Source organism: Sebastes fasciatus, chromosome 2 (assembly GCF_043250625.1).
Source record: "Sebastes fasciatus isolate fSebFas1 chromosome 2, fSebFas1.pri, whole genome shotgun sequence".
Lineage (NCBI taxonomy): Eukaryota > Metazoa > Chordata > Actinopteri > Perciformes > Sebastidae > Sebastes > Sebastes fasciatus.
The window spans coordinates 9,032,011-9,058,825 of record NC_133796.1 but is presented as its reverse complement, the minus strand read 5'-3'; the positions used below and the strand labels follow the sequence as shown (position 1 = coordinate 9,058,825).

Genomic DNA, 26,815 nt, shown 5'->3' with positions numbered 1-26,815 from the left:
TTCATGGTTTGCCTTTTAAAATTTGTTGTTTGCCAGTTTAAATAGATCCTTGTGTGTTGAAGTTTTGGTCTTGCCATCGTTCTTTCTACCTGCATCCTCCATCTATCTACAGTTAGGGTGCTTTGACCTCTGACCCATGACTTGGTTGATAGATAGAGTCAATATAATAGCCCAAAATCTAAACCAGATCAGTTTCACAGATACATCCAGTACACCATAAGACAGACAGCTAAGGATAACGTGTTTTCTGGAGATTGCACAAGTCATTAAATGAAACAAAAGTCAGTTGAAACGACTCCTTAGAGAGTTTATTTAAAGGGCTGGGATGTTTTAATAAGCCACTAGGGATTTCATGGCGGCTGTTCAGAACAGCTATTTACTTAACAAGGAAAATCAGAGATAGACTTGATTCTAAATGTTTGGAGGGTTTAGATTTAAAATTTAAATATGATGGCTTTGTGTGTAGTATGCAGACTGACTTGTTGACTCTCAGAGTACCGTCTAGTTAAATGTCTAATTATTTAAAAGGTATAATATGTAACAGTTGTCATTCAAAGTTGGCATCACCTCCTCGGCTCAATGAGTCGAGTGGGAGAGTGAGAGAAGCGATGGTCGAGCAAGCTATAGAATGAATGGAGAGAGAGAGCGTCGTTAGCGGGAACAAAGCAGTGAATCAGAGAAATAAGACGTTATTTTCTGATTGTTTCACGGCGGTTACGTTCTAAAACACAAATAAACACCCAACTAACTCCGCACAACCCCGCGGGAAGGTGCCGTGTTGCTGGATTTTTAATGAACGCAGCCGAAAGGCAGACTGTCCTCTCTGCCTGGTGCGTGTGCCTCGGTCAAACTGACACACCGATTGCAGCACACAACAGCCACTGCACACAGCAGAGGAGAGACAGAGGAGCAGGGGAACTCACAGTGGTGTAACAAACCCATTCTCATCCGTCAAATACGGCCGCAAAGCATCTAAAGGGGGGACTTTTGTCCATCGATGTTTGTGCCTTGAGTGTATTCCACCATCTGAATGGGCTGCACACCCTGCATGCTGTTATTGGCTGGGGATTACACCCCCACGTGGGGCCCAAAGGATGTTTGCAGACGCCCAGAAGCATCCTGAGTAGAGCAAAATAATAAGAAAAGAAAAAATACAGGCAGAGGGCAGGGTCTCTACAGAAACAGACACCGCCAGACATTTCTAGTGGGGCATAAGTGATGACTGAGAGGGATCATTTTTATTATTGTGCCAGGAAACCTATTGTTTTTCTAAGGATTATTATTTTCCCGCTGCGATATTGCATTTTTGAGGCGCTTAGGATGCACGAAAACATCTCGAAAATTGGAATACGAATCAGAACTGGCGAAAATTGCAAAGTTCTGTAGTGATTGGGCTCGGGCGCCGCCAGCAGGCTCCATAGCGCGTCCCAAATGCAGGCAGGGTTGAGAAAAAGTTGCTTCGATCATCACGAAATTTGAGTAGCTCATTTCTCACATCTGCAAGACCGTATTACATATTTTTTCAGACAACAGGAAGTCAGCCATCTTGGATTTCGTGCATTAATTTAAAATTTACGAACACATGTTTGAGGACTTTAGGATGCACAAAAACTCATGAAACTTTACACGCATATTCACACTAGTAATTACTTTGATTCGGTGGTGTAATTGGGCTTGGGCGTGGCATGTTGGCTCTTTAGGGCCCCCTTATTACTTTTGGCATTTGAACATACCTTAAACGCCCTTGGTATACTTGAAAACTCATGAAAGATGGCAAAATGATGGACACCTGTGAGCTTTCCGTGGATGTACAGCGATTGGGTTCAGCATCTTTAGCGGGCTCCATAGCGCCCCCTAATACGTGGAAGGCCATAGTTTGGACAAGGTTAATCCTATATTCATGAAATTTGGTAGGCACATCCCGCTCATTATTTCAGACATATTTCTCATTGGGTTTCATTAGCTCCGCCCACCCGAAAGTCGGCCATTTTTAATTTTGTGCGTTTTTCATGTATTTTATGCATACTTTTACATACTCCTAGAGACTTCATCGGATTTGCATCAAATTTGAGGGGTATAACCCTCAAACTAATGTGACGCTAAATTGCATTTATCACTCAACAGGAATGGAACTTTACAATACTCCTCCTAGAGGATTCAAGAGATCCATCTCAAAGTTCGGCAGCAGAACACCTTCACGTTGCAAAATGTTTTCTTTTGCGCGGCAAATTTCGATGTTTCTACATGACACAGGAGGCTGTTGTAACTTGACTTTACGTAGTCCTATCTGCCCCAAATTTCCCAAGCTGGATAAGAGTCCAGGCCTGAAGACATATACTGTATGTGCCATTATGAGTGATAGTCATAGCGCCACACAACAGGAAGTTGTTAGATTTACGAGCCCAATATGGCATTATACTTGCCCCGGGCAAGGGAGCAATCCTTATTGTTGAGCCGTGCCTGAGGAACCTGCTCAATAGAATCAGGTTTTACTCAAATCAAACCATGTCACTAATCTTTCTGACTTAATGTAGTCAATACCGTAGAGTGTGAATAATTCACATCAAAACCAATTAATAACACAGACAATAAGTTTGTCTATACAGCCTCTTTTCCCCTTGAGTGACAATGGGACACACCCAAACTCTGACGCTCACTTCGATTAGATCGCTCACCCAGTAATGTTGTTGTTTTTCGCTCTTAACTTTGTCACCAGTAGCTGCAGTTTTGACTTCATGAATGTAATGGGGTACCATTTATCTGGCTAATTAGACCTCTGCTCACTGTAATTTATTGACATCTTCCTAAGTCTCCTGTCAGCTTTCATTGCACCTGTTTGGGCATTCTTATCATTCTTGTTGATAGATGGAATTTGTGACTTCATAAATTCCACCGTCAACTTGAGCAGAGGTCTAATCAACCAGAATAACTGGAAACACCTGTGTGGGTGTTCAGAGGACAAAAGTGTTCTACTGTACAACAAAAAACAACAAATGAGTAAAGATCTTCCAGTCCCTTCGAGTTTGTACTAAATGTGATTACTACATTATGAAAATGCCCAGTGATTGACAGTTTGGTTATAGCAAGTTCACTCTACTCGACTTTAGCCCTGATTTTCCGCTTCCCGACTAGCAACTAGAAAGGAGCCTGTAAATTGCGAAATTTGATCCGAGATCTGCAAAAACTCTCGTGAGACTCGCTGCCAGACGTCCTTTCCTAACCTCAACCATTCGAGGCATACGACATGACACAGGAGGCTGTTGTAAATTGACTCTACATATTCCAATCTGCCCCAAATTTCACAAGTTGGATAAGAGTCTTGGTCTGAAGACATATACGTTCCATTATTGAGTTATGGTGATAGTGCCACCTACTGGCAACAAGAAATGGTTGTATACTGCCACCCACCCTCATAGAAGTGCCTTTTAAGGATGTCCCACTGGTTCTCATCAGGTCATTTACAGTGTCACGCGCTCCACGCAGAAAATATCCTCTAACTGTTGCGTGCAGTGTCCGACTTTCATGGAAATGCACGGCAGCGGGTACCCCCGACGTGTGTTAAGGGGCGAGGGCCCGTTTGACGCTTCTTGCACCTTTAATTTCTTTTTATTATTTCATTTTTTTGTCTATATATTGTTTTTTAGAAAATTGTTGCATATTATACCTTTAAAGGCAAGTGTAAATAACCTTTGTTTTTTTTCTCCTAAGGAAACATCATTGGCTCTGGGATATTCATCTCCCCTAAAGGAGTGTTGGAGCATGCAGGCTCAGTGGGGCTGTCCCTCATCGTCTGGGTGTGCGGAGGGGGGATCTGTGCCCTTGGGTCCATGTGCTATGCTGAACTGGGTGTCACCATCCCAAAGTCTGGAGGAGACTATTCATACGTGACAGAAATCTTTGGAGGGCTAGTGGGGTAAGTACTGTTGTTTTTTTGTCAGGTTACCCTTTATTTTAACACTGCACGGCCTAAATCACAACAGCAGTTTCTCCTACAACAGCTTTTAGGAGTGTCATGTCGACAGTGTTAGTTTCCAGCAGTCATACTCATTCGGTATGGATTATATTGCAACACAAGAGGGTGGCCTGTCTGGAACCAATCAGCTCTGATGGTCTTGTGACTTTCATATGGTCATGTGACATGTCAGCTGATCGTAGAGCAGCGCTGTAAGACTGAGAAGGTCAAACGTGCCTTGCGCTGTGCATGCCTGTGGAGGCACGAGTCCTGTGTGGCTCACTCATTTGCACATGTAAAATGGGGCAAAGGAAATAAATGAACAAGAAATAATAATAATAAAAAAGGTCAAAGGTCACAGTAAGATAAGGCATACTGTATTCTGGTTTCAGCAACAGTTTCCATCTGTGATTTCTTCACCGTCTCTTCCTCATGCTTGGGCGCCAGTCTCTTATAACTGATGCCAAGATGCCCTTGAGCAAGCCACCCAAACCCAACTGCTGCAATGGAGCTGTACAGAGACCAACAACAGGAAAATAACACACATAACCACAACACTAGATCTGCTGGTAACCTCATATTATTGTGTTACCCAGCCCAATTTACAGAGCCATAACAAACTTGAATAATTTACCCCTTAATATATGCCAAATAAAAAATAAATCATCCTTTAAAAAGAATACGCAGAGGCATTTATTGGCATGCAGAAGACAAACTGAATAGTAAGAGGTATAACTATGCTTTTAATATTAGTATTTTGCTTCATATGAGTTCTAAAATTGTAAATTCTCAATCTTTTATACATCACTTATATATGCATTTTGAATTAGTATTCTACTTAAAGGGTATATTGATAACATTTTTATGCCGACGAATTATTTAATAAGAAAGGTGAAATAGAAAGGTGCTGAATAAAGTATGGCTTTTCCTCAAAAAAAATATTAAGACTGTGAATTAATCATTTCAAAAAAGTTGACGGGTCCAAAATTAATGTTTTGTTTATATCTGTGGAAGACATGTGACGTTTGGTTCACCCTTCTAAAAAGGCTTGTGAGTCAGTAGTAAAACGATGTTGGTATCACGTGGTGTCTCTATGTCGTCAGCTATCAAGTTGCGAGTTAGTGTAGAAAAAGCTGGCTGAGCTTCACACTGGTGTCTCCATCAGGCTGCAGAATAAGTGAATATTTACTGTGGCAACAAGTGCGAACTGACGTTGGAACATAGCTGTCTTAGCATAACTGTCTGAAAAACAATAACCCATAGAATTACAATTCGGCTTATTTAAACAAAACCAACAACAACAGCCATAGTCCTTACAACCTTAACAAATGTGTTGTCACCACCGGTTAGATTTTCACAATAAGAAAAATAACAGCTTCAATCCCTGAGGAGCTATGTTAGCATCTTAGTATTAATGACGGTTGCGTCCAGTTACCAAATATTATACAGCAACTGCTTCTATAAATCAAAAAGCATGGACAGAATTTTCTCTGAATAAAAATCAGATGCAGACCGGTGCCCGTCTCCCTCCATGCCGCTACCGGGTAAGCGAGTGAGGATCCCCGATGGTTTTCCCTGTAGTTCCCTCAAACAATGTATAACAAAGATACACATCAGAGGATATTTAGTAGTGGTTGGCCAACTGAACCAAGGTTGGTGATTGTTGGAAAGACTAACCAAGACAGTTATGGTGAATTATACTTTTTTTCTGTCTAGTTTGAATAAAGTGTGCTTTACGATGCTAGAATAGCTGATACCCCCAGCTGAAACTACGGCAGTCGGGGAGAGGGAGGAGGTGTGCAGCGTGCACAAACACCTAATGTAGGCGTTTAGCTACATGTTGCAAAATGACACTTAATCTACCACTTCTACCACAAGATTCACCACTTGACATGATTGTCTGTCTGAGTCATTCCACTCGACCATAAAATATACAGGTTGTGCAACCAACTGGCAAACATTTGCTGTGCAGGCAATGCAGTGGAACAAGGGACGGAGAATACAACATCTAGGAGATGACTGTTATCAATGTTATCAATAGCACCTTTAATTGTATGTACAGTGTTGACTGGCTCTGAATTGTATATGAATGTCATTTTATGTATATTAATGCAATTCCTGTTTATCATGTAATGTGTTATCCATTGTATGTCAGTGGACCACAGGAAGAGGATCTGATTGCTATGGCATCAGCCATACTTGCCAACCTTGAGACGTTAAAAAAAAGGGAGGATTTCAATCAAAGCGGGATGTGAAAATAACAAAATAATAAGTACACTGCAACAGCATTTTTATGCTAAACTTTAGATTTTACCTTTAACTCCCAGGAAAGAAAACTGAATAATTTGCCCCTCTGGTGTGAACTTGGCGTGTGAATCTCTGTCATAAACTAATATTCATCCGTTTTTATAAATTTTTTGCTCCTGCTTGAGTATTTCTTTCTCTCAGTTCTCTCCATTTCTCTCTTCTTCTCTCACTCACTGAAGCTCCTTTCAGACAACGCGACAACGGTACCACTGCGCTCTTATTTTCCATTGGCTTGCGTCACGCCATGATGGCTTTTCACTGCATCAAGCAACTTTGGCCGCTGCACACTGTGGCGAGCGCAGCTTAAACATGAGCTCAAACTGCGCTACGTGGCGCCAGCATAGACTGCTCTCGTCTGCCGGGAAACAACGTTTGGTGTAGCTCTATTGTCGTCCAGGTGGAAGGAGTAGGGATTATACACGCTGTGCAGTTCCAGAAACACACTAAGATAATAAAAAGGAAAATAAGTGTGACAATTTGCAAGAAAATCGGGAGAAGTATGTGACAATTGTGAACCCGGGAGGAAACCGGGAGAAGGCGATGAAAAAGTCTCCTGGAAAAATCGGGAGGGTTGGCAAGTATGGCATCAGCTAATGAGGATCCTTTAAACAAATAAACTATAGTTGTGCTGGGCAGCTTTTAGTATAAGTGTGAATGTGAAGTCCCCTTCCCTGTCCAAATAACAGTCAACACCACAGTTTGTAGCCGCAACATCTCCATATAAAGTTTAAAACATTTCATGGAAAGGGACGTTTACGCTTACATAAATCCTGTGTGTTTTGTCTCTTGGTCCTGTAGCTTCCTGTTGTTATGGAGTGCCGTCCTCATCATGTATCCGACCACGCTGGCTGTCATCGCGCTCACCTTCTCTAATTACGTCTTGCAGCCGGCCTTCCAGGACTGCCTGCCTCCGTACATCGCCACCAGACTCCTCGCCACCATCTGTATCTGTGAGTCACAAACAGCCCGAAAGTCCTAATTAGTCACAATTCGCGAGTCCTTCTGTTTAGTCTATTTTGGTGCTTTGCTGTGATGTTTTCAAACTGTGCTTCCCAGAGATCATCAGTGCATCCCAAACTTTTAGGTCTTTTTCCTCTTATTTTCCCGTTGATGAAGCTTGAGTTTCTATAGGTGGGCGCTTTTTTTTTTTTCTTCTTTCCAGCCAGGGTGACCGCTGCTGCTAATGCTAATGGTTCTTCTGTTGATCCCAAACAAACTGAAACTTAAAACACATGAAGTCCTGTGCAGTGGAGGATTTATCCAGGGCAAAGGCTAGGAGACACTGGGTGCTTCTTTTCATTACATTTAAAGTCAGATGCCACAGAGCGAGTCTTCAAGTCAGAATTTCAAGTAGCGAACCTTGGCAGCACTCCTTCCCTGTGAGGTTTCTGAAATGCAGTCAGTCATCTTGTGCCACATCAACATGGCAGTACTCACTGGGGATATATGCAACATTACATACAATTACATTTTTCCATGTCCTTAAAATTTATGAGAGGAGAAGAGCTGTGCCAGTGCAATGCACAGAGTGTAATACAACCTGGCAGCTGGGAATGTCTGACCTCCCACTCCAGGAACAGAGCATTAAAACAGCAAAAGTAAAAGCTTTCATTAGCTGGGTGTAGGTAAGATCACTATTGTGTTACATCTGTTATGGAGAGAAGCACAACAAACGAGGTCAGAGGCTATTTTCCTCACTGATGTCTAAACAAAGATCAGCGAGGCTCTAATGAAGTCTAAACTGTGAGGAAGTAAAGGGCAATCCACTTTAAGCACAGACCGTACATGTGGTGACTCTGTCAGTATGTGCACATTAATAACAATGTCGTTGATGGGGAGGGCACTACCGACAAGAGATTTAGTTGCTTTCAACTAAATCCCTTGAAAGCAATATAGAATACCTGAGAGCCTTACTGCATTATATTCCATTAAATGTATATATTACATTTCCACCATAAATTGGTGCATAAAAATTCACCAGAAGGCAGGAAATTAAGTGTTTGACACTCAAAATGTCAGATCTTCCGCTTCATATGTGACCCCATCCACCACCAAATGCTGAAATGAAACCTACACCCTCATGCCCCCCTTGGATATTTGTTCAAGCGCCGACACTGGGGAGGCTGATAACCTGATCTGTTACCTTTGGACAGAGCTTGGCTAATTGTTTCCCATTTTTCGCAGTCTTTATTGTTATGCAAAGCTAACCGTGTCCTGGTGGTAGAGTTTTATATTTAAAAACAGATATGAGTGGTATCGATCTTCTCATCTAATTCTTTGCAAATAAGCATATTTCCCAAAATGTTGAACCATTCCTTTAAACCGACAATTATAGTACCGGACAGGAAAAACCTTGACATTTTTGTGACGATGTGAAATGCTTAACAACAGAACTGTTTTGTCTTGTTGGTATGAAAAAAAACTACAACAGATTTTTGATTGACTGTTGATGATCCGTTTTGGCAAGGAGCTTTGCCCAACATTTCCAAATTATGTTGGCCAGGTTTGTCATGTTGATTGGCTCAGAAAAGGTTTGAGTAAACAGAGGAAGAGTCGCTGATGGATTTGTTGGTAGTTTGAGAGGATCCAATTGGTGTATTGATACTGTGGCTGGCTGGTTTACATTCCTGTTGGCTGCTTGCTGCCACTCAGGTCTCTGCCTCTGTCATCGTGACATCCTGGTTCACAGTATCACACTTCAGACCTTTAGACATTTAGGTGACCCGACTGTATAACCTAGAGTGGCTCCCAGTGAGGTAAACAACAACTTATCTTAGGGTGAAAGGCTGGAGCACACTTAAAATCGTTTAAAGAAATATTGACTGAGCATTGAATGGTGGCAGATCATAAATAAGTGCTGGGAAAACAAATTAGAGCAAGGAAAAAGCAGAAATAGTCCCTGTCCAGACTAGGGATGCTGATTTCATTGTTTTTTTTTAACCAATAACCAACCCTCATTAACCGATTATTAACCATTAACCGACAAGATTAATGTGTCGCATGCAGAGGTGTGCCAGCTGCAGCGTATGTGCACAACAGACAACCGAGTCCCCAGTTCACCCGTAAGGGAGCGTTAGCAGTCACGATGCTGTGTGTATTGTCGAGGACACATGCAGCCACTTTCCCAGTAACTCTCCACCACACCATTTATTTAACGTTAGCTGCGAGGTAGTCAGCTTTGTGTCTGCTTGGCGTAACGTTACTCTGTCTGCTCGGCATAACGATAGAAAGCGTCCGACAGACCAGGTCTGTTTGTGCTACGTTAGCAGCTGTAGCGTTGCTGGTGGCTTCGTGCCTGCCGTTGTCACACACATACGATCTGTCAGCCCGACGTAACGTTAGCGAGTGTCCGACAGACCGTGTGTGTGTGTGTGTGGCGGCGGTGAGTGTGAGGTTGTCGGTGGCGTTATAGCTGTGAACGTAGCTGTAGCAGTGTGTGTACAGTTTATTTGCTGGTGATTAATTGCTACAACTCCTCAGCTCAAGTCCCGAGCCAACTTCCTGTATCTTGCAACACCGGGTCAGCTTTTTATTTAATTTTTAATACTTCTTTCAACCGTTTAACCGTTAATCCTTAATGTCGGTTAATGGTTAGTTATTCACATCCTTAGTCCAGACAAATCTGTCTATCCAGCAGGATAAACCTGAGCACCCGGTGACCAACGTGTTATGAGTGAGCAGCTAACTGGTGGGAGGAAGAGGCTCTATGAATGTAAAGCAAAGGAAAAAGCCACAGAACTACAAAGGGTAAAAGAAATGCTGCATACCAAATCCAGCGACTTTCATCTCATGCCTTGAAGATATAATGATACTGTGATAGTCACAGTGTGCTGACGGCTGTCATTGTCATTTAATAATTCCTTATGAAACAGTGCGCTCTATTTCCAGCCTCTAATCTGACCAGCGCCTTTCCTTAGAATGTGGTACAGTACAGCGATCTGTAAATTGCCATTGGCAAAAACAGACTGAGCATATCTATGGATGACAAGCCAGCCAGTTCGGTCTTGTCTGAACTGGATGGAGAAACGGGAAGATATACGGGAGAGGGCTGGGTGTCTGAGAGCGCGTGCATGTGCTGGGCTGGGGTTAGCATTTGCAGAGCACGCCGGTGGACCGCCACTATTTTTGGCGACAGAAGGTTACAACTGCTGCCTAGTTAGGCCAGGGGACCACTCCGTGTGTCATGTGTTGTTCTCTTGAGTGTGGTACGAGGTTGTGTGTGTGTCAGTATCAGTGTCAGACTATATAATGGTGCCAGCCTTTGTGGACGCCGCTAATGAGAGGGTGTGTCTACGCCATTGTGCATTGTTTCAGAGTGGTTACCGTGACGCTCCTGTCACCGAGCTCCATGGAAACAGGAAATGGGCAGGACACCTTGCACATCAATGATGGGGGATCCCATTGGCCAGCTGACATTCTGGTTGGCTGTTTGATGTTCCTATTGGCTGCTAGTTACCGCCTATAGGCTCCCCTATGGCCCGCATCACACTTCAGACCTGCTTTCACAGTGAGATTGTATCTGTCATCGGCAGTTACATAACATTCCATCCTTACGTCTGAAACTTTATCAGCAACTTGTGAGCAGGGAAAAGTGTCCGGTTCACAGCACCCTGATAAGAGGTGGAGAAGATATTCCTCTGAACTCTACAATAATCTTGGATGATAGAGATATTGACGGTTTGATAAGACTTTTCACTATAGCTCCCTCAAACACCAAAAGCAGATGCGTGGAGACACTCCTCTAAAATTGGTGGTATAAATAACAAACTTAAAGCGGACATATCATGCTCATTTCCAGGTTCATACTTGCATTTTGGGTTTCTACTAGAACATGTTAATACAGCAGCGTATTGCTGCCACACCAGAAAAAAACAGATCAGTATCACGTTATAATGTAAAAAGATGATGTTTTCACGTTATAAAAGATAATTTCATGATATTACGACATACAAAATGTATATTATTGTTATAACATAAAACCTTTCACGTTATAACATGATAACTTAGTATGTTGTTATTATATGAAATATTTAACGTTTTAACAATATATTTATCCTGTTATAACGTGATAAGTTTGTGTGTCATAATAACGTGAAACACATCTTGTTATAACAATAAACTTTTCACATTATAACGTGACACTGATCCTTTTTTTTTTCCTGGTGTGGCAGCAATATGCTGCCGTATGTGTACATGCATCCAAAAAACATATTTTAATTGGGCGGTATATTCTAATGAGCCTGCGTGAAACATAGGAAGGGGAGCCAAATCTGAATGGCCTGTTGAATCACATGTTTTCTGATCCAGGCAGCCCACAAAAAAACTGACTGGGTTGTCTTATTTCACAGTTTGTAGGTTGGTAGGTACATGTTTTCATAATATGTCCCCTTTAAAGTTACTACGAGGAACTCCCTGTGGACAAAAGCGGTAGTGTTTCCGAGTACTAAAAGGTAATTTTACTGCAGCAGGGTCTGACAGTCTGTCCCACTCAGTCCTGGTTCTTCCGTGCCTCTCCTTCCCTCCAGCGGGCCCATCAATACGGCCTGGGTCTCCAGTAGCGTGGTGTCAGTGTTGGCTCCCAGAGGGGACCGGCGGAGCAGCGAGGCGAAGCCGCTGCTGCCGGGCACGGAGCTCTCCACTTCCCACTGGAGCTCCGAATCTGGGTTGAAGGCGACAGCGAAGCTGGGTCTGTCCGCTCTGGAGTCTGAGCTGAAGGAATTTCTGGTGAAACTGCCTATTTTCATCTGATTTTGCGTGGAATCCCACCCTGTGTCACCGATGACAAGCATTAACAATAACTATATAGAAATAACCAATAATCCTTTCTGATGGTCTCGTTAGCGTATGTAAGTCATATAGAGGCATCAGTATTAAAATGAGACTATTTCATAACCAGTTAAAAGTTCCTTGTAGTAACTTTAAGGTCTATACGCCACTATTGCAAATGTGGGAATGATTGTTGCTATCACCACCTACAGCCTTTACTGATGATAAAGATGATGGATTGCTATTTTCATCCAAAGGTCACACATTCTTTTAGCCCGTGGCTTACGCAAATCCGTATACAGTGAGTCACTCTGCAGTAGTGTTCATCATATATGCACTTCTAGACAAATTCAGGACTATAAATAAACCATTACACCACAAATTGACCCACGGAAGCGAAAACCTGTCAAGTCGCTTATAATCTGCCCAAAGGGAATTGGCAAGACAGTTTTAAGTAACATTAGGAAAGAAAAAGTTGGAAGTATCTTGGCTGTCGGGGATAAAATGTTTTCCACAGTTTGGTGTACAGTGAGTGTCTGAAACACTCAGTGAGATTAACTGGATTTAATGTTGTTCTGCATTGCTGAGTCTTATTGAGGCCTGTTATGTCAAGGGAACTTTTCTTAGTGACGGGTTTACGAATGTGAGTCAGCCTAGATACGAGTCCCCCCCCTCCTTCTTCGTCCCCTCCAGAGTGTACTGCATGAGAGTCACAAGTGACCCAGGTGTGTGTGTGTGTTTGTGTGTGGGGGTGGGTGAGTGAAAACCAGACCGGTCCAGTTGTGGGTCGGTAGTGTTCTTTCTAAGAATAGGAGCACTGGATAGCCCCCAGCAGCACAGTCATGTGCCTAATACTCCCATTTCAGGAGATCTACTCTGTGACAGCACTTTATTCTGTCAAACATTGATCACGTTTACTAGAATTAAATCACCAATCTAGTACATTGAAGTACATTTTCCAGCAATGAACATTAGAAAACCATTAATTTAACATCATATCCAACCATGACTATCATCATAAATGTGATGAGGCAGGAGGGATACACACCCCTGATTCTCACTTAGTTTTACTGAGGAGGAAACAGCAATAGCAGCTTCTGTTGTTCATTCCAGCGCAGCAGGGAGACAACTTTAGCCACCACTTGTGTGTGCCACATCAGTGTGGTGGTGCAGCAGAGGTAGAAAGAGAATGCGTTAGACCCTCTAGTTAGCTTCGAACCAATGTTGTCAAAAACTGCCAGAAGTTTAATACCTTCCACAGGCACACTGTGCACTCATTCATATAGTCAGAACGATTTAACTATAGGCACAGCGTAGACGCCAATGAATGAAGCAGTGCAAAGTATGCAGGCTAAGAATAAATACGGACATCACGCGCAAATTACACTTTAAATGTGGTTGAGTGATTTAAATTTCATTGTGGCAGTCCAAGACTTCCACAGAATCCCTGGTCATGCTGGACTTGTTATATTGGAAGCTGCATGAAACTACTTTAGAGTTTGATTGAGGGGTCATGGTCAGTCAGCAGACTAACAGCTGTAACTGCTCTGCAGAACAAATCATAGTACTTACAAAAAATAAATCATCTGACTGAACCTTTTTTTCAAGGCTAAGTCATTTTCCCCATCTATAATTTGTATTTGTAAAACAAGTTACGGAGAAGGCCCCCACATTAGGGCGTGTACACACAGCCTTTTTTTTTATATTTAGAAAAGGCGGGTGCCACAAAGTTATGAATTTCAGACTGAAACATAAGATGTATTTTACTACTGAGTTATAGTCTATTGAATTTTGATATCTATCTAAAATAAAACCACTACCTGTTAACGTGTAGCTGTTCCGGATGGAATCATTAGCCTAATGCATCAAATATGAATGAAGGGAACAGATGCTAAAGTCGCCTCTTCATTACCAGCCGCAACAACAATGCTGGTATTGTTTACACCTTCTGTTAGTCATCATGACAAGATGTGGTCCTGGACACACCTACTGTAGCGGGAACTACCACAGAGGCAGTTTTGAATACTTTGCCAGGTGTTTATAGTTCTGCCTGTCTGTGGACAGATTTTGTCACAGCGTCAAAACCGTGCAAGATGCAGTCACAAAACTTTGCAGGTGTAGCTGAGATCCAAATAAAAGCTGAGTTTGAAGACGGGTATGGTCCGAGCAAGGGCACCGGATGTAGGAAGTGGCCACTTTACACCCCTGGCCCGATTAGGCGTCGTGGTTGGTGTGATCCCTCTAGCTTCATTTTGTTTTCCCATAGTAACATTGCATCTCTTCTGTTAAAGAGTGAATGCAATAATATGTAAATGCATAACAGTATTAAGAAACCTGCCAGCAAAAAACAAATAACCGTGAGAGCTACAGAGTGAGAAAAGTCTGTTCCTGTTGTACAGGAATGCAGGATGTAATGTTCCGCTGGTTTTAGTTCATGCCCGAGAGGAAAACTGCACAAAACCACAAATGAGCACACAAATCAAAGGACTATTAGTCCAACCATGTTTACATATTTGTTCATCATGTTCATGATTGTTATCCCTAAAGATAATTGAATGGGAATAAGAGTGATTTATTTATTCATTCAAGAGTCTGTTATTTGCATTGTACACTAAAATCCATGAGAAATATTTTTTGTAAAATAAAAACTGTGGTATAGAGATTTTTCAAAGCTAATCTAATCTTCACCAGTTAATTATGTTCTGCCCCGTTTATCTGTAACAGTCTGTGTGTCGCCCTCTTGGCTTGGTCTCTGTTAAAAAAGACAGTTAAAGTCTGAATGGGAGTTAAATAAAGACATTAACAGTGATGGCTTGGTGCAGCCCTCCTTTTATCTTCCCCTACACTACATCACTGACTGTACTATGTTAGTTGTCAGCATGTCTCTGCATGTATTTCACCCAGACCTAAAACCTGTAGATTTACTGTCGCCTGAAGGGATTCTGGTGTCAGATACCTTGTGGTGGACAGACAAGACAGGGGGGTTATTGCCAGTTCAGTGACTTCGGTGACCAGATCCCGAACCAAGAGGTTAAGGCCTCTGATAAATCTGCACCAAGTTGGGATCCGAATCCATTAAGAGTAAAAGCAGTAATAAGTTTAGTATTCTAGTGCTGAGGCGGCCTTCAATAGAAGCTGTGATGGCAGGACACAGATTTACCTGCGCTGTCGCATTCAAAGCCTGCTGGCACCTCCTTCCTGTCAGGGTTAACACAGAGGGAAGTGGGGGGAGGAGGTGGTGGTGGTGATGGGGGGGGTTCACGGGAACACAGGAACGGAAATGCATGCAACACCCCTAGGGTAACTGACTATAAAACACCACGGTGTTGTGGGGGAGAAAAAGCTCTGCCCGGTGCCACCAAAACCCTCCTGCCAAAAATGCACGTGTGTGTGTGTGTGTGTGTGTATGTGTTTGTGTGTGCCCGCGCCAGCGGAAGCAGTTTGTTCAGATTTCTGTGGTGGGAGGGAAACCTTGCCTCCGGTGATGGATGACATGGTCGATAACACCCTCCACCCAAATATACTTGGACACACACACATTCTGTGCCACTCCTACAAGAGAGGGCATTTTTGTGTAAAAGGGAGGAGGAGTGAAAGGTCAGGAGAGAATCTGAGAATTAGAGTTGTCCCGAAAATACAATATTTGGGGCTTCGAACCTTCGGTGAGAAATATTCGAAAGTATTCTAAGCTTCGCGATGCAGCGCAACTTCTTCTGTCTGTCTCTATCTCCCCCGTTTCAGTGCTCGGGACAGTGCCGCTGCTGCACTACTGAGCACACACGCACCTCTACACACAATAAACAGGGATATCCATCTGAGAATAACTAATAATAAGTAATGTTGAATATGAAGATGACTAATGTTGTGGGATTATTCCTTATTTCGTGGACTATTTTGAGATTTATGCATTATCATTACATACTTTTCATGATAAAAACAAAAAAAATGAAGCATTCAAATACTGATTTGGAAGTCGATTACCATGGCAATGGTCGAAGCGTCGAAGCATTCGGGTCAGCCCTACTGAGAAATATAGAGATTAAATAAAGACGGGAGGGAAACGAGACAAAAGAGAAGATGCAGAATACTGAGAGACAAGAGAAGAGACAAAGATGGAGAATCTGAACAATCATGCTCACACATCCTGACACCTAAACTGCTTCCTAATCTCTAGCTCTCGATTTGATGTGCCACACAATTCTGAGTGCATGTTAAACACAAGCAATGGTCAGTAAGTGGATGAAGGCGAGGGTATGGGGTCTATACAATTTATACAAATTCCACCACTATTTCCTGCTGATATGGTACGTCATTGAGAAGACAAGACAATAGTGGGTATGAGTATATCTCCCTTTTTCATGTGATACACCCCCTCATGACCTCTAAGTGGTGAAGCAAACCAGCAGGTCGCTGCTCTGAATGAAAAGAGCTGTGATACGATCCATATGACGTTTGAAGTGATGCTCAAATTACCTGAGAATGTCCACTGCTACACTCACATGACTACTCTCACTGTAACACATACCTTACTCACCTAAAGCTCTGTTTAAACTCGCACGAAGCACCGTGGACGTACATATTCTACATTTACATAATACTGTATTCTACGTGAGTTGGCTGACTGAATTACAGTATGTTGTTTTTGTTTGTTTTTCACACTCAAATGTGTGGTATGATGTGTACAGGACTGCACACCTTAAAACATAAAATAAGAAAAGTACAACTACACAAAAGTTTTGTTTTCTCTCTTTCTTTCTCTGTGCTGGTAGTCCCATTCACACTTCCTACTGGGTTTACCTCTCACTTGTAAGACTGCACTTGAGTTTGAGGGCGACTGGAGAGCCACTTGCACTTGCTCGGATTGGCACACTTGGAATTTGGCCAGCCCTTGTTATGGTGGCTAACACGCAAAACTGAGGGTCAGTGTGAAGGTCGCTGGCTTTAGGGAAGGGTGAGGGGAGCTGGGGCACACACACACACACACACACACTCTATACCAGGTGGAAACAGAAAGTAGGAAGTATTTCATTCCATAGATTTCTGTGTGTTTTGTCCCGAAAGAGGTGGTCATAATACCTCTGGGTGCTGACAAGAGAGGAATGTGGAGTCATATTGGACAACTTCCAGACCTTAAGCTTTGACATAAATATGAAAGAGGCAGCAGAACACATGTAGTCCATGCATCCAGCTGGTGAATGCTGCTTTACCTTAAAAGGTTATGATTTTATCTCATGACGTGTATTTACTTCTTCTGATATTGTGGAGGTTATTAATTTAGTGGAGGCGATACTTATACAGGGCTGTGAGAGACCCTGCATTTATAAGGCAAAGCCTGTCAGAAACATGATGCTTTCTGTGTATGTGTCTGTTTCCGCAGTATTCCTGACCTGGGTGAACTGCTCCAGTGTGCGCTGGGCGACAAGGATCCAGGATGTTTTCACTGTAGGAAAACTCCTCGCTCTGGTACTCATCATAGTTGTAGGACTCGTCCAAATCTGTAGAGGTAAACACACATATATATACACATTCTGGTGAGATTTAAATCCTCAACATGATGGTTGTTTCTGTGGTTCGGTTTGGAATGAACTATGCATATCTAGATACAGCAAGTTGATTGTTTGATAACTGATTTTAGTTTATCTCCATTAGGAAACTGAATTGTTGAAATAGTACTGATAAAGCAAAGAAAAATCTAAAAGTGCAGAGCAAATTAAATGTACTACCTACATTTTCAATAAAAGAACAGGATAATGACAAAGATCAGCATTACAGTCATATGGAAAATAACAGCTGTTGGACTCACTGAGACATAAAATGAAATACAAATAAAATATATCTTGTGAAAAAAAATGTGCAGCTTACTGACTGTCGCTTATGAGAGTATTTAAAATTAATTTTGGTGCATTTAGATTGAAAGAATGCCCCCACAAAACAAATGAAAAAAGAATTTGAAGATAAATGAAGGGATCATCTGTACATATTGTATTTGCAGAGAAGATTTCATGTTAAAAAAAATACTATACAGTTGATAAACCTTTATACACTTCTGTTTGGAAACATGAACAAACAGTTTCTAATGAGCTCATTTGGGAAGAAAGCTGCTGCACAACTGTAAATCCTGTCACAGCAGATTAAAATGTATTACCAACGCTGACCTCTGGTGTACAAAACTAGACATGACATTTAAAGGTCTTCAAGTAGAAACAACAGTGACAAATGAGAAAACTTAATTTAGAAAGTAGCTGATTTTTTTATGGATGTAGGCAATAATAATATGGTGACCAAATTTGTTTAGAAGTCAGAATTGACTGTGTGACAATGTAGTTGTATTGTAGTGAAAACCATGTGGATTTTATAGGTGATATTATAAAGGATCTTTTCACTGTTTCATCCACACATCCCTTCCTCTCAACTCCTCCAGGTCACTATGACGCCCTGCGGCCCAGTGTGGCTTTTGAATTCAGTCAGGACCCGTCAGTGGGACAGATAGCGCTGGCCTTCCTTCAGGCCTCCTTCGCCTACAGCGGCTGGAATTTTCTCAACTACGTCACAGAGGAGGTCGTGGAGCCACGCAAGTACGTCATGCACATACACAGTATAGTTTAATATCTGTCTATCAAAGCTCTACTCTACTCTCTAATGTCTTGTTAATGCTCTATAAAACCAATATTTGAATTATCAGCATTACTTATGTACATCATTATTTTTATTAGGAACCTGCCCCGTGCCATCTACATCTCCATCCCACTGGTGACCCTTGTCTACACTCTGACCAACATTGCCTACTTCTCCTCCATGACCCCTGAGGAGCTGCTGGCCTCCAACGCTGTGGCAGTGGTGAGCAGCTCTCCATCTCTATGAATGTATGTTTCATAGCAGTTTATAAACTGTTTTATACAAGAGTCTCAGCTGTCTGGAAACCGGAAGTCTGCTGAAGCTGAGAATCCTAGCACGAGACAGACCTCAACCAACCAATTAATTCATCAGTCAGTAAGATTAAAGTTTTTTTTCATGATCCCAGAGGGAAAACTGGGAAACGGTCACAAATTCAGTTTTTGACTACTTTCCTTTGACGGACTTGTATTACAAGCAGTGTCCTAGGATATGAAAGAGATAGTTTGGGTGTTTTGAAGTGGGGTACTTATCCACAGTCAGTGTATTACCTAGAGTAAACAGACAGGCGCAACAGAGCAAAGCAATGTACTGCTGTGGACGGGGCCAGCAGCAAAAGCCTTTCTGAGCCTTTCTTTTAGGTGGCTAAAATACGTTTTGCTGCCGGCCCCGTCCACAGCAGCACATTGCTTTGCGTCCGTGCGGTAACTCCTGTCTGCTTCACCAAACTGGGGGCATGCCAACCATTATCTACTGTAGGTAGCCTAATACCACTGACTATGGATAAGTACCTCATACAACCCCACTTCAAAACATCCAAACTATCCCTTTAAAGGATAAGGCCATCGTCCTTAGAATCTATAAACTGACCTAAAGAGACTAAAAACAACAGTCTGTTATAGCTATGCAGGGTGTTCAAAATGCACATTGCATCTTTTAGGAAAATTAAGAAATGAATGCATGGGCGGCTGGTTAGCTCAGTCGGTAGAGCGAGCGCCCATGTATGGCCAAGGCTCAGTCCTAGCAGCGGTGGACCCGGGCCTGTGGTCCTTTCCGCATGTCATTTCTCTCTTTCCAACACTCTATCCACTGTCCTATCAATAAATGCTTAAAAAAATGCCCCCAAAAAATAACTTTAAAGAAAAAAAAGAAATGAATGCATTACTGTTAGGGACTGAAAGAATGAATCATAAGTCAGTCATTCAATAAAAGTCAATAATCTGACCCATCAAATGTTGTGTTGTTGTTCCAGACATTCGGGGAAAAGCTGCTGGGGATGTTTTCCTGGGTGATGCCGATATCTGTGGCACTGTCCACCTTCGGAGGAATCAACGGATATCTGTTCACCTCCTCCAGGTAGAACACACACTCTTTGCTTTGCTGCACGCTACATGCCAAATCTTCATTTTAACATCCTTTTATGAACAAGAGTGTCAAGAGTTACTCCTAACCACTATAGTAAACCTGAACATACACACATACGTGTCTGTCTATTTGTAGACTGTGTTTCTCAGGAGCCAGAGAGGGTCACCTGCCCTATCTGCTGGCTATGATCCACCTAAAGAACTGCACTCCAATCCCCGCCCTGCTGGTCTGCGTGAGTGCTGCACTCAGTTTTGTCTAGCTTCATAGGGATGCACAACAGAAATAGTTTTTAATATTAATATGGAACTATTTAGCATTATTTTTTTGTTAGTTTAACTGTACTTGACCCTTAAACTTACCTTCATCTCACAGTGCCTCGCCACCATATTCATCCTGTGCATTGGAGAGACACACAACCTGATCAACTACGTGTCCTTTATCAACTATCTGTCCTATGGAGTCACCATTGCTGGTCTCCTCTACCTCCGCAAGAAGAGACCCAACCTGGTCAGACCCATCAAGGTACAGAAACCTGAGAACCACAGATCCACTGCAGGAACTACATTTAACTTGGAGTATTTCGTTACATGGTCTTGTTGAATACATAACAGAATGTTATTTAACTATCAAATCACAGCTCTCAGTTTACTTAAAATTAACTACCAGTGATCTCTGCCAAAACTACTAGGCTACTGCTCAAATATCAACTTTTCACTTTAAGAATAGATTAGATTAGATTAGATTTCCTTTATTGTCATTGTACAGGTACAACGAAATTGAGTTTGCAACTCCCCATCACATACACGATGCATTAAAAGACAGTCTATAAATATAGGGTACTATATGAAGACAGCTATGAGGTTAGTGACCAGTGTCGTATGTGCAAACTGTCATAAAGGGCAGTAAAAGTAAGTAGACAATCTAAAACAATATAAAAGACAATGATTAAAATAAATAATGAAATGCATAATAAATAGCATAATCAGTCCGCATGTGCAATATCATAAAACAAATGCAGTTCAAAGTGCAATTATGCAGTCAAGGTTAAAGTGCATGGTAAAATACAATAAAATAAAGTGCATCTAGTCCATGCATAACTCCATAACTGGGGGGACAACACCTCCAACTGGGAAATGTTAAAAATATATATGTATTCTTGCCAAAACTCCAAAACCAAGGGTTCAGAATAACAAGAACAACAATGGAGAATTTAACTGAAAATGTCAAAACAATGTTAAGATTTACATAAAGACAGATAAAAATGAGCCTATTAGGTATTGCAATAAACAACAAATGGGGCTACACAAAAACAAATAAAAGTGACAAAATGTGTTTCATATATCTTCCAAATGAGCAAACAGTAATTCAGATAACATTACATACAGAACTATATGGCTTGGACCAATTATTAATAAGATAGCAAGTATAAAATCTTTATATTAAACGCAGGACAATGAAAATAAGACATGAAGCAATTACCTTAACATGAATCCCATGATGATTATTTTCCAACATGTCAACATGGAGCGTAGTTAATGTCGCAGCATTTAATAACATAAACGTAACAACTGAAGAGAGTAACGATAGCATAATATGGTTTCTCGTTAGATAGGAAATGCAGGTGTAGCAGCTGTAGCCAATTAACGTCAATAACGTTATTGGCCAAACAAATATTTAGTATATTGTATCTGAGTAAAAAGGCTGGGATAATAGCGTTAGTATATAATCTTCAGCCCAGTCTTGAAGGGCTTTTATAAGTTTTACAAGCTACCAGATGTCACTCTGCTTGATGCGTTTGAAGACCCGCAGCTTCCAATGTTTTTTTTTCCGGCACCAGTATAAAGAAAACCCTGAATATGACTTCATCTGGCACCTATCACTAGTAACACATTACTATTTTAATCATATCACTTCAGTTGAGCAGCAGCTTCTCCCATCACGTTACCTCAGCAGACAAATTGGAGAGCTGAGTTGGATAATTAATGGGCCATTAGATATGGTAGACTACACCTGTAGTTGGACATTTCAGGTTGGTCATGCACATGGATGGTATTTTGGCGCCTCCCGGTGTCAGAAAGGTCAATTACATGATATGTGTGTGTCTATGGACAGAACACATGCATTGTTGTCATTTGTCACAATATGAACCACATACACGATTATCAATAATTTGTCTCATAAATTTATTTTTTAATATATTATCCCAGCCATATACTTGGATACAGTATACTGTAATATGCTTGTTTCTGATGGAAGAAATGTAAAAAAATTTAATCCCAATGAATATAGTGGCAAAAAGAAAGGTAACACTTAATTTTACAGGTCTGCAAATGTCATGGTAATTACGTGGAAATGACTTTATTATAAACATTATTAATAATTATATGCTAAAATAGCATATAATTGTTAAAATAGGGCCCTTAGGCTTAAGAAGAGGCTGTGCGCTGCTCTTCATTGGAGGTGGAAAACAAAACTAATAGAAGACACTTCTGATCAGGCACAAATCTCACCATTGTGTGACTTATTGTCTACACAAATGTATCCTGGTAGCTAATGTCATGATTCAGGGAGATTTTTAAGAAATTTCAAAAAAAGTTATTTGCTAATTATTATTTATCAGCAGACATGGAAATAAAGCATATAAATTATCTTTGTATTCTTTTCCTGGAAATGTATTAAATAAATTACCAACTATTGAGAAATAATATTAAATAAATAATGTTTATAATACAGTAATTTTTAATCAATTGTGAAGTAAATATTTGGGTAATTTGGCAGTAATTCCAAAGAAGTTTCAAATAGGTTATTGCTAATTATCATCTAATTACCATGAAATTTGCAGACCTGTAAAATGAAGTGTTACCAAAAGAAAAAAGTTTGATTGTGTATGTTTTTGTCGTGTGCAGGTGAGCTTGTTGATCCCCATCACCTACCTGATATTCTGGGCTGTGCTGCTGGGCTTCAGTCTGTACTCTGAACCAGTGGTGTGTGGCCTGGGAATGGTCATCATGCTGACTGGAGTGCCTGTATACTTTGTGGGTGTTCATTGGAAGGACAAACCCAAATGGGTCTACAGGGTAGTCGGTGAGTTGCCACTGTACTGCACGTATTCAAATGATGTTTATATATTAATGTTTGCAGTTAGTGCCTGTTATTAAAACTCCTCCTGTTGTGTTTTGCGTTGCAGAAAGAGTCACATACGTGGGCCAGAAGGTGTGTTATGTGGTGTTTCCTCAGGGAGACCCCTCAGAGACTGAACCCCTCACTGCCTCCAAAGCCACTGACTGAGCAGTGCAATCAACCAGGAATTCCCATTTTTACATCAGCACCTGTACTTCCATTTTTATTTTATTTTTGCGTTACAATTTGTCACATTGGTCAGCTAGTGGATGGTGAAGAGATGGTGTCGTCCATGTTCCTGCACAGGTGCAGTCTGAATGGGGCTGCGATGAAGCTCCAGTATAAAAGAAGCTGATGGTTAAACTCAGCATGTTAAACACTAAAACTGTGGAACATGTTTTTATTTGTTAGTTGGTACTGTTACTCCACTCTCCTCATCTGTATGCTGAATTTCCTCTTTCATGCAGATCTTTATCTCATCTTCTCCCTCCATTTGTCATCTTCTGCTTCACCTCCAAGATATTCTTCTTTTATGACTTTAACTAAAATCCTTGAGCTAATGTGCCTTATGAAATGTATATGTTGGTATAGTGTATTGGTTTGTGCGGGTATTTTGATTGAGTAATAACTTTTTTTCTGAGGTAAATATGCAAGCAGTTTCTGCACTTAGCAATACTTCTCTATTACTGCTGCTACCTTCAGCTCTGTTTCACTAATTATTCACATGATGTTTACTGTTTGCCAACTGTGGATGAGCTATTTTTCCGTCTGTTCTTTGCCTGTTTTTTCTCTCTTTTTTACCATATCACTATTTTCCCCTGAGAGATACTGTCGGTGCCTTCCTATTATTATTATTATTAGAGAGATTATCTACACGACACTCATCGTTCCCAGCAATATTTACAGCACAGGAGAGACAGGAGGATGACGGGAAGTTCGTGGCTATCAGCTGGACGAATGGCCGCCTCTCTTTTAAAAAACGAACAAGCTGCATCATTACTTCTCCTCTTTAGGAATGCCACTGTGAACTCTTTCAAGGTGCTTCTTGACCTGCCGGGACAGTTATTAGATTTCAGATTCCTCACCTGACGTGTATGATACAGTGCTTACCATTAACATGTTGTTGGATAACATAACAAGGATGCATATTGACAGATAGATGGGTGGCTAATAGCGGATATTTTGTGCATGGGCCTGCTCCCACTTCCCCAAAGACACATCATCACTGCATTTACCCCACTGACTTTTTAAAGATCAACTGACTATTTACATAATATACTGTAGTTCAATTGACCTACTGTGACCTTATAGACTTTCTGTGGTTTCTGACTTATCATGGCCTCACTGAAACACTAATTTGCCCCCAATTATTATGGTCAGATTGATGTCCTCACTGGAGTCGTGGTACCACTATCAGTATGATAATTTACTGTGCTCCAGGTGATATTGGTGTTTACATGTATTTTAGTAATCTCTTATAGCTCTTGTCTATCAGCTGTTTGTGTTGTACATACAACAGACCTTATGAAGGTTTTTAACATGATGCAAACCAGCAGGTTGGATCTTGAATTGAACATTCGGTCCACTTCCAGGCCAGTAGATGCTGGGAATTTACCCCCCCACCCCCTCATCGCATCAAATCCACTAAGAGACTCGTACTTCAGACAACAATGTCTGTCTGCCACGTCCGTCCGGGCGCTGTTAGCTCAGTTGAAATCTGTAAATATTGTGTGTAAAGAAGAAAAAAAACCTGTTACAAATGCACCAGGGACTCCTACAAAGTTCACATTCCTCAGACATGTTGTGATACATTTACATACTGCACAATTGATGGGTGTGTCTCCGTGTTTTGTAAAAGTGTGAAGTTGTACAAGAATAACAATGTAATTACTTATTAAATATAGCAACTTCTAAGATGCAGCTTTCTTTCTTCTTTTTGTTTCTGATAATACAAGTGGGTGTTTTAGTGTCCTCAATAGCATCCCGTGACTTTTCAGCTAGCGCCATCATCAGGTGAAAAACGATATTGCATGTATGTCTTTCGCTGAAATAATTCAATAAATGATAAAGAAGTTTATTAATTGCAGGCACAAGAAAACAATGACTAACCAGCAGAAGGCTGTACAGGGTTTTGATCAGCAAACCCCACAACGTCATGTTGGCATTTCTCTTTCAGCGCAAAATATACAAATATAGTTCTCGAAATAAGAGAAATGCTTTTATACAAACACAGTATACACGTTGACTTCAGCCTTTGACGGGGAAGAAGCTTCAAAATCAAACAGCGGGGAGAGGGTATGCCATTATCAGACAACCTGGTTCAGTAGTACGTTACTTTCCAGTGGCCTCGATCCAGTGTATTTACCATACAGAAAACTAACTAACTGAAAAGTCCAGGTATAACTCAGTCATTGTAGCATATTGGAAAAGGGTTTGATAAAGTACATTATAGTGAATAAATGCAATGGAGAAAACAAAAAAACACTGACAAAACAGTTTAGAAGTTTGTCACAACTTTAAAGAGGACCTATTATGCTCATTTTCAGGTGCAAACTTGTATTGTGGGTTTCTACTAGAACATGTTTACATGCTTTAATGTTCAAAAAATGCTTTATTTTTCTCAAACCAGCTGTGCTGCAGCCTATTTTCACCCCTCCCGGCCCACTGTTATGATTGGTCAACTGAACCAAACTCTTTGGACTCCCCTCCAGTGCTGCTCTAACCAGCTTTGTTTGAGGGCATGCCAAACGAGCCGCGAAGCAAAGTGTGTTACTTGGTGATCATTATGTACGGAAGAAAAAGGTGGGACTTTAAGCGAAGCATTCAGGCAGTTCAGGAGCAATGTTACTGTGGGGGACAGTAACTCCCTTTGGCGTGGACTTTGCAGACCTTTTACATGCACAAAAAAACTACATAACACACTAAAGGAAAGGGAAAAGCACAAAAGCATAATAGGTCCTCTTTAACTAACCGGTAAAACCCAGGGTAAAGAACAGAAACACTTGATCTTGGCTGACAGATAATAAAACATCACCTTAACAGTCAATGTAATACAATCTCTCTTTACATACAACAAAAAATCTAATTGTAATATCATCATTCTCTATAACTGGTTGGCTGCAGTCTGAAAAATGTCACCAAGACTTTTACATATAATCATTTAAATAAACAGGTAAACACACTGGAACGAGGTTATTGAAAAGCACATTTTCTTTTCCCTAACTCCCCTGCCATAATAATCCCAGAGATTCCTGATGCAGTAGTGCACTATATAACTCCAGAGCAGTCACTTGTACCAATCACATGTCATATCATAAAGCTGTGTCGCAGACAAATCTAATCTCTTCAAACATGTAAACCACAACTGTGGGCCGTCAAACTCTCCGTGATATTTACAACAGCAAGGAAAATAAAACATTAAGGCATTTTTAAAACACTTCTGTACAACACAAAGCAAGTAAGGACATACATTCTGCAGATATGTGATTTTTTTTTCTAAACTAATTAAGTCAAACGAGGACGGACAGGCTTTGAACTTAAATAACAAGGTACAAGAAAAACAAAGAGCACAAAATATGTAAAGCTAGGAATGAGTAACAGAGCAGATCATTAGGCAGGAATTACCTGTGGAGACGTCTCTAATGGCACATAACATGTAGCAGCCGTTTATGACAAAACTTCTATAAGAAGGAA

At 41.1% G+C, this 26,815-nt stretch overlaps 1 protein-coding gene across 1 annotated transcript in view; it reads left to right on the top strand.

Annotated features, from left to right (window-relative positions):
- Window positions 1-25,040, top strand: part of slc7a10a (solute carrier family 7 member 10a) — a 33,102-nt gene extending 8,062 nt beyond the window's left edge. The window contains exons 2-11 of the mRNA XM_074660725.1: window positions 3,709-3,913; window positions 7,058-7,209; window positions 17,403-17,528; window positions 18,447-18,600; window positions 18,739-18,862; window positions 19,890-19,993; window positions 20,138-20,234; window positions 20,375-20,524; window positions 22,909-23,086; window positions 23,190-25,040. Coding sequence (XP_074516826.1) covers window positions 3,709-3,913; window positions 7,058-7,209; window positions 17,403-17,528; window positions 18,447-18,600; window positions 18,739-18,862; window positions 19,890-19,993; window positions 20,138-20,234; window positions 20,375-20,524; window positions 22,909-23,086; window positions 23,190-23,290 — 1,391 coding nt within the window. The 3' untranslated portion in view covers window positions 23,291-25,040. The remainder of the gene's footprint in view (window positions 1-3,708; window positions 3,914-7,057; window positions 7,210-17,402; window positions 17,529-18,446; window positions 18,601-18,738; window positions 18,863-19,889; window positions 19,994-20,137; window positions 20,235-20,374; window positions 20,525-22,908; window positions 23,087-23,189) is intronic.
- The last annotated feature ends 1,775 nt before the right edge of the window (window positions 25,041-26,815 follow it).